At 37.7% G+C, this 11,938-nt stretch overlaps 1 protein-coding gene across 3 annotated transcripts in view; it reads left to right on the top strand.

The window, feature by feature from the left end:
• The first annotated feature begins 822 nt into the window (after positions 1-822).
• Positions 823-11,938, top strand: part of RAB28 (RAB28, member RAS oncogene family) — an 88,208-nt gene continuing 77,092 nt past the window's right edge. For all 3 annotated transcript variants that reach the window (XR_005532671.1, XM_039257180.1, XM_039257181.1), the window contains exons 1-3: positions 823-1,099; positions 5,605-5,701; positions 11,036-11,124. Coding sequence is in view for 2 of the 3 variants with exons in the window: in XM_039257180.1 (XP_039113111.1) it covers positions 1,025-1,099; positions 5,605-5,701; positions 11,036-11,124 (261 nt within the window). In the remaining variant the exon portion in view is untranslated. The remainder of the gene's footprint in view (positions 1,100-5,604; positions 5,702-11,035; positions 11,125-11,938) is intronic.

The following is an 11,938-nucleotide window of genomic DNA, read 5'->3' as shown; positions in this document are numbered from 1 at the left end:
CATACACATCATGCATCCCCTGGAAAATGTACACTCGTGAGAGAAGGAACGCGGAAAAGGCAAAAAGGTGTTTGCATTATTATGAAGATAGTTTTGACTTTATTGGACCGCCCCCCTCCGTCCCCGCAAGGGTGTCTCGGAACACACTTTGAGAACTGCTGTTCTAACTTGGAGGATGAATGAACCCTCGGATGCTGTTCGGTGGAGAAAATCCACGGTTTGAGACGTCAAAATAAAAGACAGCGCCAGAACTCCGTTAAGGCCACTATCGCTGTTCCCCCGAAGGCAGCGCGATCCTGGGCTACCTCCGCGGCGTCCACACTCCTCGGGGGTCGCCCACCGCGGGCGCCCACAGCACCTTCAGGGGCCCCTCGCGAGCGCGCGGCCCCTCGCTACCCGCTTCCCGGCGCCTGGAGACAGGCCCCGCCCCACCGTCCCTCCGCCTCTCCCGGCTCCCATGGCAACCGCGGCGCGCGGCTCCGCAGCTACGCGCCCCCCCCCCCCCCCCCCCCGCTTCGGACTAAACCATTTGCTTCGGGGACCTACTCAGGAGGTGATGGAAGCAGGAAAATATGATGGAACGTCTGAGAGCTACTCGGCTCCCACTTTCCTACCTGGTTTGGGCGATATATTTTATTTTTCTTCTTCTTCACAGCCGCCCCTGCGAGAGCAGCGCCCGTCTCGCCTGCTCGGTTCGAATGCCTCCCCCATCGCGGGCCGGCGGATGGGCCGGCTCGCCGGGGACGCTCGCGGTCGGCGCGGGTTGGCGCAGAGACGGGGGTGCGCGACCGACGCAGCGCGCGGGGGGCGGGGCCGCGCTCAGGGGGGAGGGGAGGCGGGCAAGATGGCGCCCGGCGAGTGATTCTCCCCAGATACGTCCAGCGGCCGCGGAGACACCGGGGCGGGGGGTCGTGCCCCCGCTGTCGCCCTTCCTCCTCTCCCCCGCCCCCGGAGACCCCCTCCTCTCCTTCCTCCCTCTGCCTCGGGGTGGGGGTGGGGGGGCCGGCCTGGTTCCCGGGACACCATGTCGGACTCTGAGGAGGAGAGCCAGGACCGGCAACTGAAAATCGTCGTGCTGGGGGACGGCACCTCCGGGAAGGTCAGTCCTCCAGCGGGCCCGCCGCCCCTGGCCTGCAGGAACCCCGGCGCGGCCCTGGCACCCCAGCCTCCTCCGCGCCCCTCTGCGTCGCCTCATTACCCCGAGGGCGGGGGCCGCCTGGTCGTGTGGCCTGGGGCCCGACACCAAGCGGGCGCCGGGTGAAGGCTGACGGAGCTGTCCAGCTCCCCTTAAATTAAAAAAAAAAAAAAAAAAAAAGTTCCCGGCTCCCTGCCTGGATCTCGAACTCCCACTTCTTCAAGAGTCGGGCCAGCATCGCCCTCCTGGGAAGCTTTCCAGCTTCTCGCCCCCGAGATCCGCCAGGGCCATCTTACCTGTTTCTACTTTGGTCCCGGTCACACTGTGCCTCCGTCCCCTGAGCCCCCCTCCCCCCAGATCTCTGCACCCCCATTCGCTTTACGGTTTCGGATACCACCGCTGCACTGGCGGCTCCCAAGCACTGGCTCTTGGAGTCAGAGTCCCTGGGTGGGCCCCGGGGCTCCGTCACTAACTGGTCGGGACAGCGGAGGGCAAATTCTTCACCTACTTGTGCCTCATCGGTAAGGTGGGTATTGATAGGGGCCGCCTCAGAGGGTGCAGTGTGCAAATACACATTCAACGTGAAAATCCACACAGAGTTTTCAGAACGCGGTGGGCACCCAGGAAACGCTAGTCGCAGTTTTGTAGCATCGTACCTGTTCGTCTCTGCTCCTGGCACAGCACCTGTCGGCACAAGCAGTCATTCAACAAACATCGAGGAGCTCCTCGGAAGGGCTGGATGCTGCGGGGTGCGGCTGCCATCCTGCCAGAGGGGGTCCCTGCTTAGGGTCTCGTCTTTGGTGACGGTTGCTTGAGCCTGAGCGCGTGAGAACATCCGACAGCCAGTGTCCTCACTTCTTAGGCTGGGGTTTTAAATTCTGGGTCGTGGAGCTCCCGAAATGGTAGAATCGTGTCTCGGTACCTGCTCTTTGGTGAGGGTCCGTGGGATCTCAGAGGGTCAGTGACTATCCCCTAAATGAAGCCAAGAGCTGCTGCCCGGGGTGCCTTCACACCTGTCGCTTCGGTCAAAGGCGCCCACCCTGTTTCTGGGAATATTGCTCAAGTCTGTGTCCTTTCTGCTCCTCGCCCCGCTCCCAGCCAGAGTCTGCAGAAACGCAGGTTGTTACTGTTACCTCGTTTCCGGCTTCCCGAAGCCCCGTTGACCGTGTGGTTCGGACCCTGGCTTCTGTAGGGACGCCTGCCCTTTGCACCTTCCCTGGCAGCTGGCACTGCGAACTGCGCCTGGCTTTGGTTCTGAGGGTTCGGCTCCTGGGACACCTGGGAGAGGTGGCATTCGTACGCAACATTGGGAGCATTCCGTTAATTTCTTTCTGCCTTCCCGGATGGAAATCTTGTTACTCATTTTTATTGCTGAGGAAAAGCGACCTCATGCCCTCTTTGAAGGTTTTGGGGAAACAACGTTTTGAATAGTTCAATTGTATTAAATAAACCGGCATTGTTTCTAACACTCTTATTCAATAAAAAAAAAATTAGGTTGTATATTTGTATAGTTTTCTTATTTAGGTTCCTTTTGAAGACCTTCTAATTTTTCATTTCCTAAATCTTTTTACAGGCAGCTCATAACTGAATTTATTTCCTGTTTTAAGTCATAATGACAGTCTATAGCACCAATACACTTGTTAAAAGAGACAAAAATTGCCCTTTTCCCCATTTCTATCATAATTCTTGAAACTTTGTTCATTTTTTTCCCTCCTAGTATGTATCAGTTTTCATACAGATGTTACTCAGTTGTAGTTTGTTCATCATTATGTATCTGAGTTTTTTATTTAGCCTGCCATGTTTTTTTCCTTATTGCTAATTTAATATGAATAATTACAGTTTTTCATCTCTTTCTAAAATTCCGTCTAGTAGGACAAGGCATAATTTTTCTCCCTTTCATATTGTTGAATCAGGATTGTCATTCTGCTTCAAAGGGTAACAGTGATAACTCTTTATCGTGGTCTGATTGAGTCTGTCATCTTGACTAATCTATTTTAAAACTCTAAAGACATATTCTGCCAGGGATTTCTCAGACACAAATATCAGAAACATCATTATGGGTATATCAAGCTTTTTTTCTCCTCCGTAACCTGTTCAGCTCTCAAGTTATTGGCAGCTATCAACGTTCCCATTCTATTTCCTTTACTATTCCTTTTATGAATTCAGCCTCTCTTTCATTCTTATTTGTATCCTGATTCTACTCTTGGCTGTTTTTCTAGCATTATATTTTCTTGTTAGTTTTAACTCCTGGCATTTAGATGTACATGGACGGAAGCAGTGGAGTATTGAGATAATCACTAACAATTTCTCTAGGAGAAATATAGCTCCTCTTCCTAATAACATGTGTTTCTGTGTCTTTCTGTTTTGATGCATACTTAGGACTTTATTGCATGTTTCTTAAGATTTTTTTGAGGCAAAATATTCTTTTTTGGTCTTTTTTTGGTATTAGTAAATATAGCATTGGTAAAAATTATTAGCAGAAATTCACCAAACAATATAAAGAATCAGATAAAACTGTTTCAGATCTGGTAGATGTTTGTTCACTTCATAATTGTTTAAGAAGGATGTTTCTATAATGACTTGCAAGAACTTATTTGAGTATGAAAGAGAGCAGAAAGTCTAGATGATTGAGGAAGTGCGTACCACTGATTTAGCTGATTCTCTGTTAAATTTTTACAGTATGTCTAGATATGATGTAAGAACACATATTAATATTCTGTGTTCCCAGTGGCCTGTGCTTTTGACACATTATACTTTATTAAAAAAAAAAAATCCTAGCTTTATGTTTGCCTCAAAGTATGAGGGTAGGGCCTTCAGAATCTTGAAGTTTCCAAGAAAAGAACCTTCAAATTTTTTAAAATATTCATTAATATAAAAATACTGAACTTTGAAAACCTTAAGTGAAGGGGAAAAATTACCTTAAATGGCACAATGCCAATGTTATATATGCCTTGAATTTTTCTTTGTCTTATAAAAGTATATCAACCATTTCTATGTTAAAGATTTTGAAACATCTACTAAATAGTGGTATTTTTCTCTAGAACTTTGAGCCTCTTAACAGAGATTTTGTACTCTACATTGGCATAAATAAAGCTAAATGAAAAACAAAACCCAAAAAGCTTTAAAAAGGCATGCTTACCTTTTTTATTCCAATCTCTCAGTTTTTATATTATTGTTCAGGGAAGCCAAATAAATTTTCATTTGGGTATACTGAGTTTATTTCTCAGTGCCTGGCAGAACCTCTTTCCTATGGTGTTCAATAAATATTTGACCAAATATCTTAGAAATTTCTTACAAGTGCTGAGTATTTAAATAACAAAAGAATTGGAGTTAGGGTGTGCAAATGGTTATTTGTGTGAAAAATATGGTTCTTGTGTCGAAAGGAATTTTAGGTCTCTTTGTTTGAAGGAAGTGAAATGTGGCCAAGTTTTCTTTTGCGTTGCTGCACTTATGTCATAATTGATTATACCAAGTTATCTTGGAAATTTTATTTTAGTTTTCATTATTTTGGGAGTTGACATCTAATTTTAACTTTCAAAGTGAAAAAGGGTTATTTTCACTTAGCTTTGGGAGTCTTGCTTAAAAAGCATAAAAGCTTCATGAAGCTGCCTTTCTCCTTTTTGGTGAAGTGTACAAATAAATAGCACATTTAATGTTTAAGAAGCTTTTAAATTATTGAGTTATTTCAATTGTTACCAGAATGATGATGATTCTACTTTGATGTGGAATGATACTTCCAGAGTTTCGAATACAACTTTGAGTTATTTTAAAAAATGTAGATATATATATCTGTACTGGTTGTAATATTCTTGTGACTTTTAATCTTTATGGTTGTTGGATGGAAAATGCTTATTTTTGCCTATAATATTAGTATTAAAATGCTTTTTAATTTTAAAGATAAATATTATCACAGTCATTCTATAGGATCATTTTCAATTAACATCTTTAATGTAGAGAAAAGTTCAACATTTAAAGATACATTTTTGTGGGGAGAAAAGAAAAGAAATATAAACAGTCTTTTCCCCTTTTTAATTAGTACTTCTTGTTATTGGCCGAGGGCACAAATACTCAGAATATTTAACTTCAGAAATGAAACTTAGAATTATCTGAAATTTGTATTTAACTGATATCTTTGGATAAATAAGATTCACATCTTTAGTCATGTTGTTTTAGTTTTCTTGTTGATATGTTTCAAATTCTGATTTCCAGCAGAAGGAGCTTGGCTCTCAGGGGATTAAAGAGATCTAAAGATTAGTCTTTTGTCCTCACTGATAGTTGCAAGTGAAATTTACCTGGTAGAGTGTTAAATCCCTCCTCCCCTTGTAACTGACTAGAACTGCTTAAAGTTGCTTGTGGGATTAATGGGAATATAAATACTAAGATTACTTAATAAGGTTTAGTAGTGATTTTATGTTTACATTTCTAAAACAAAGACATTAATTTTGGTTTTCTATGCATCAATTTTTTAGACCTCCTTGGCTACATGTTTTGCTCAAGAAACTTTTGGGAAACAGTACAAACAAACTATAGGACTGGATTTCTTTCTGAGAAGGATAACTTTGCCAGGTAAGAGACTAAAAAGTGTTAACATAGTAAATTGTATATATCTTACAATAAGAGACATAGGGAGGAATGTGTAAAATAAATTTGGGGGCTGCTTCTGCATGAAAATATATATAATTAGCAAATCAATTTTAGGAGGTTAACTTTCATCAGCATCTACCATGCGGATGTATTGTCCATGGGTGTGAGAGAAAAGTTTATATATACTCCCCTACTCTCCTGCTGTTTTTGACCACTCTACATTTTTTGAGGATAAACAATAGTTGTTTATAAAGTTCTAAAAAGTTAAAAAAAAATCAAATGCTATACAATTATAAACAGATATTGTATAAACTAAATGTGAAAAGACCGGGAAGGATTATTTTTTTTTAAATATTATTTTGATTAGCCTTTGCTTCAGTTTTTTGTTTGAGAGAAAGTTGGAAGAGAAGTATAATGTAGCTATGGAACCTCTGTGCTCTAATATGTGAATGCTGTTTTATGCAAGGCAGCATGAAATTGCTGGCATTTAATAGACCACTAAAATTTAGGGTCCCTAGGCACTCATAAAAATACAGTTTGAGCATTCAAGATGTTTCAGTTCACCATGCAAAGAAACTATTTAGATGCCAGTTGCAGCACATTTTGTGGGAAATACAGGGAAATAATAACAAAAAGAGAGTGGTTTCTGTTTTAAGTTAGTTTCTGAACAATTGGGGCTTTAAAATGCTCTGTCCATTCATTTGTGATGGTTAAATTATATGTTTAAAGTATTTTATTAAAAGCAGTTTATCTTGATTGACTTTCTGAACCAGACCATCCCTCTCCCCTCTGAGGAAACACATTTGAATAAAAACGGTTGCAAGTGTAGTGTCAGATTCATATATTGGAGCATGAGTGATATAGTGGGAAGGGGTTTAATAAATTCCAATATTACTGAAATATGTTAACCTCTCAAGCACCCCATCTATCAGACAACTCTTCATGAAAGTTTTAGAGCAGCTAATGAAAACTCTTGGTAGTGGAAGGCATTCTGTGTATCTCACTAGTAATATACTCTATTATATTTTGTGACTGAAGGCAGCTACCAATGAAGAATAAATTGAAAGATATAGTGTGACAAAAAGAATTTCCACTTTCCATTCTAAGTTATAAGCAAGAGGCTTAATGGGAAACATATGTATATTTTGTGTCATTTGTATTTACTTTTAATGTATTCAAAACTGAAAATCTCATTTTATTTTTATCATTCTCACTAGTATGGATAGGTCAGTGCTACATTCAGAACTTTTACAGCAGTCACTAGCAGAATACATGCTCAGATCACGTAATATACAGGCTGGAAGCTTATTTTTTGCAGCAGTTTTTTCACAGATGCCAATTGTATACAGAACTTTATATATAATTATTGACTGTTTATGATGCTAATCAGCAAAAGCATCAGCTTTCTGTACCATTAATATTATTTAGTTTTTCTGACATTTTTAGTTCAAAGGATTAAATAAAGGAATAAGCACCACTCAGAGATAAAAAATACTTTAAGATTGGTTTTGGACATTTTATATATGTGATATCTATATGGTGATTTCTGATCTGTTGCACAGTGTGACCAACTTTAAAGTTTTGATAACTTTGTAAAAATACTAGGTATCTTTTGAAATCAAAATTTATAGTATTTTAGAGTTCAAAAGTACTTCTATTAAAAATGATATTAGGAAATTTGATAGTCCTAATGAATGTATATTTTAATGTTCCTGATTAGGTTTTTATTTTGATGGGTAGGGTTTCATAAAAATAATTTTTTTAAAGGCAATTAGTTTTATGCTACTTAATAGACTCAAAATTATGTTAGAAATTTCAGTAGGAAAAATTGTTTTAATATAATTTGATTTTATACAATTAATAGTACATTAACAAATAAGATAAATAAACTACAGAATTCATAGTATATCTTTTATATACTTCAGCCTTAATTTTAACTGTGTCAAATGTAGAATGATTAATATTTGTATCATTTGCTAAAACATTACGGACAGCATTGTTGAATTTATAGTAAAGAGTGTAATAGGCAGGTCTCATGTTTATTAAGTATTCTAGTAAGTCTTCTGTCCATTCAGATTGTTAGAGGTGTAATACCTCCTGTCCATCTATTGACATTCTCTTCATGCAAGTTTTCAAGGTCATTACTTTGTAAATATTCATACATTTTAGTATATTTCATGTTCCGGTATGCTGTATAGTCTGGATGCAACCACTGTGCAGATTTTACTGCTTAAAATAGTGTATCTGTTAGTCAGAGATTCTGCTGATAGAGCTTCTTAAGAGCCTTAGTCAAAATACTTTCAGGAAGCTTGTGGGTACAGTCCAGTAAACAGCGTTCTACTGTGAGAAGGATTTCTAAGGCTTTAGTACAAGAAGTGGGCAGGCTTGTGTTTTTAGTTCCATCTTGACTATGCAGCACTTTAAGTAAGGTTAACCAAGGCACCAAGTGTACTTTTACAAGGTCACCGTTGAATCCTCGTGGTGGCTTTGATTCATACCAAGAGCAACTTACCTGTATTTTGTCACCTCATTTATTTTATTTTTTCCCTGGTTACATGTCATTTCTTAACGAGGAGCAGGAATTTTGTAGCATTTTACATTCGAGATTAGATTGCTGACAATTTCCTTAATGTTATTAGTTGGAAATTTATGTTAGATGGATTCTTAGTTTTTAAAAATTTTATAGTATTGATTACTTGACTACTCATATGTAGGTTGTTAGGTATGACAGTTTGAAAATATACTTGGGAGACTTTATATGTTTATTGTTTGGGAAAACTAAAATGAATATTGACTTGAATTTCATCCATATGTGATTTCGTTTCCTAGATAAAGAACTTCCATTTCTTTTTCTTTTTATGTGCCAATAAGCCTAAAATTCAAATGTGGAAGTTAAAAATATGTTTCTAGATATATGAAAGAAATAGGAAGTTAGTATCATTTGTTGAAGCTATAATGATAACAAAAGTGTTTTTTTCCCCTTTTGGCTAGCATTGTGGGTTATCAGTAATGCCTAACTATTTTTATTTCTGAGGCACTAGAATATGTATATTAAAGAAATAAGAAATAGTAAAGAAATAAGCCAACAACAACCAACGCTGTTTATTTGGAAAGGTGTGGATTTAAAAATACCTGCAACACATGAATATAAATAAAAACTTCTTGGATGGAAGACAATTGAATAAAAAGTTTAGAGTCTTCAAATGATATAGTCAGAATTAGGAAATAGTAATGAAAGCCATGTTCCTAAAGTTGTAGTTAAGATGTTCACAATAACTAATTCAGATAGGATCTCACTGTCAGAATGTAAAGGAAGAAAAAGCTTTATATTTCTTGATATGAAGTTAAGTGATAGGAGTTATTTGCCTTGAAGAAAATGAGATTAAGTGCCTTTAATTAAGTGTTGCCTAAAATCCTATAAGAAACTTAATATTGTTAAGCACTATTTGTTTGAAGTAAATAAATGACTGTAAGAGTGTGCAAGTAAGCTGAATAGAGTATTGCCTGTTTATCTAGGGGCTTCTGAAGCTGTCTGACATAGTTCTAGTGACTTCTTGCCCTTTCTCCCCAGCTTAATTTGAGAACACATCAGAGGAGGATGAGTTCAGCTTTGAATCTTGAAAAATTTAGATTTTTTTAGTGTTTTTTAAAATTTATTTTTGAGACAGAGACCGAGCATGAGCGGGGAAAGGGCAGAGGAGAGAGAGGGAGACACAGAATCGGAAGCAGGCTCTAGGCTCTGAGCTGTCAGCACAAAGCCCGATGTGGGGCTTGAACTCACGGACTGTGAGATCATGACCTGAGCCGAAGTTGGATGTTTAGCCGATGGAGCCACCCAGGTGCCCTGAAAATTTTTGATTTTTAAGTAAGTGGGTTTATCCCAGGTATTGGATACAGTCTTAGTCTGTGACATTTTAGTTTTCATATTCATAGAGCGTTAAGAACATTTTTGTCATTATTCTGCAAGCATTGAAAGTGTGTGCATGTGGGAGTGATGACGAATGATGACGAACTTCAGGAGCTCTCATTAATGCTCATGGAAGTTCCCCATGTCAATCCTTTGCCCATTGGCAAAATAATGGAAAGACTGTATTACAAACCCAACAAGACTTACAGTCAAGAATAAAACAGGGGTAGTTAACCCAGCGTGTCCTTGCTTTTCAGTTGAATGGTGTGACTGACGTTCTCCAAGTTTTGTGATTTGCGTTGGTATAAAAATTCATGTCTTTATAATCTTTCCTGTTGCTTTTGAAGCAAGACCATTTATTTTTTACTGTCTTTTTTTATTTTGAGTTTTCCTTATTTGCAAATCAATCAGAAAGATATTTTTAGTATGGGAGCTCATTTTGAAGGTACTAATTGAGACTTTGTCTACCTTTGGAGAAAACTGTATAGTTTTATTAGGAGAAACAATTTGAAATGTTAAACTAAAAGCATGTTGGACATGGTCTTTTACTTTAGGGTTATGCATTGATAAGAAAGAATAGCTTACCTCCTAAATTTTTCAATCAGCCAAATATTTTGCAAAGTAGACAAAATAATTTTTAAGATTGCTTTTTAGTATTTTAAAGTGCTTTCATTAGGCTTGTGTGGGCAAGATTTACAACATTTTATGAAGGCTTTGAAGCAAATGTAATAATTTGTTTGGCTGGAAATTCTTCGAACAGTTATAAATGTATCATAATTCTTAGTGATATACTTGGTATCTATCCTGTGTCTGTTATGAAGAGGGCAATCATATGTGTTTATATTTTATAGGTTAAATTTGAAAACATGTTTTAAAATTATGTTAACTATTGCATTTAATAGGTGATGTTCACATTTTAAAAGTCCATTAATTTGAGCTGAAACTCTGGGACCATTTTTGTAATCTATTATTAATCTGTGAATATTAGCTATAGAGTTTAGATTACAGCGAAATTCATTATGTGCTATATGGTAGGTTAGTATATAAGGTTCTGTTTTTATTTTTTAAGTAATATTTTTTTACCCCACATATAAGTGCTTTATTGTTCTATTCTCTGTTTAAGAAAATTGCTGTTTTTTTAAGTTTTAAGAAGTTTATGAATAAAAGTTTTCTTTTCTTTTGAAGGTGATAATAACTATGGTTCTGTAGACATGGGGTAAAAGTATAAACCTAAATTCCCCAGTATGGTATCTTTTGGCAACATTATTTCACAGTTCCAAATATCTGATCATATGAGCATGCAGAATAAAAGGCAAAATAGATTCACAGTTTATCGTTGTGACTTAGTATTCTGTAACTGTGTTATTTTGTTTCTTACCTTTTCTGCGTTCTTATTTTTATATTCTAAGGAAACTTGAATGTTACTCTTCAAGTTTGGGATATAGGAGGACAGACAATAGGAGGCAAGATGTTGGATAAATATATCTATGGAGCACAGGTATGATGTTCTGTGATTATTCCAGTACTAAAATACTCCTCTCACAAGCACGTACAACTGGGTACACACATGTACACACACACACACACACACACTATAACTATAACTTGATTTTTATCTGATATGTGCAGAGACTGATTTTATCTTTGTGCTAATCCTTTGGTTTCATTGTCCCCAAATTGTGTTTGGAAAGATTTGGGTCAGGGATCTAGTGTGACTCTAATAGCTTTTTTAAGCTTACTTATATTGTTAGATATTATTGTCAGCAGTTAAATAAATACATGATAAGTGATATATTTATTAGCTGATTTGGTATTAGTGACTACTTTCAGAATATGTAAACTGAATGAAAAATATAGAAGGGGAAAATTTCATTTCATTTTAAGTTGCGAAGACAAAAAGCATATTTATATATTTTTGTGCTATGAAATAGTTTACTAAATATTTATAATTCTTCAGATTTAACAGATATATCAATATATGAGCAAACTATGAAAAATTATATATGAAGCACATACAATATTTTAACATAATAAATGTAACTTTTCAGGAGAAAATCTATTTAGAGGGAGAAAAATCACTCAAATAATTATATAACAAAAATTTCTTTCACAACATGAGCTTATGTAGACATAATTTATAAATTATATTGTTAAATCATTACGCAAATAGAAAATATGCATGGTAGTGATATATTTTAAAAAGTTAATTCTTGACATGCTATTTATTTTTGCTTTTTTTCTCCATCTAGAGTGTTTCTTTTAAGCCATCATGAAGCATTAAAGGGGGTAATAGCCATTATCCTTATTTGGTT

Source organism: Hyaena hyaena, unplaced genomic scaffold (assembly GCF_003009895.1).
Source record: "Hyaena hyaena isolate Hyena2069 unplaced genomic scaffold, ASM300989v1 scaffold_605, whole genome shotgun sequence".
In the NCBI taxonomy this organism is placed as follows: domain Eukaryota; kingdom Metazoa; phylum Chordata; class Mammalia; order Carnivora; family Hyaenidae; genus Hyaena; species Hyaena hyaena.
The sequence above is the reverse complement of the archived record's forward strand: the minus strand, read 5'-3'. Positions and strand labels throughout refer to the sequence as shown.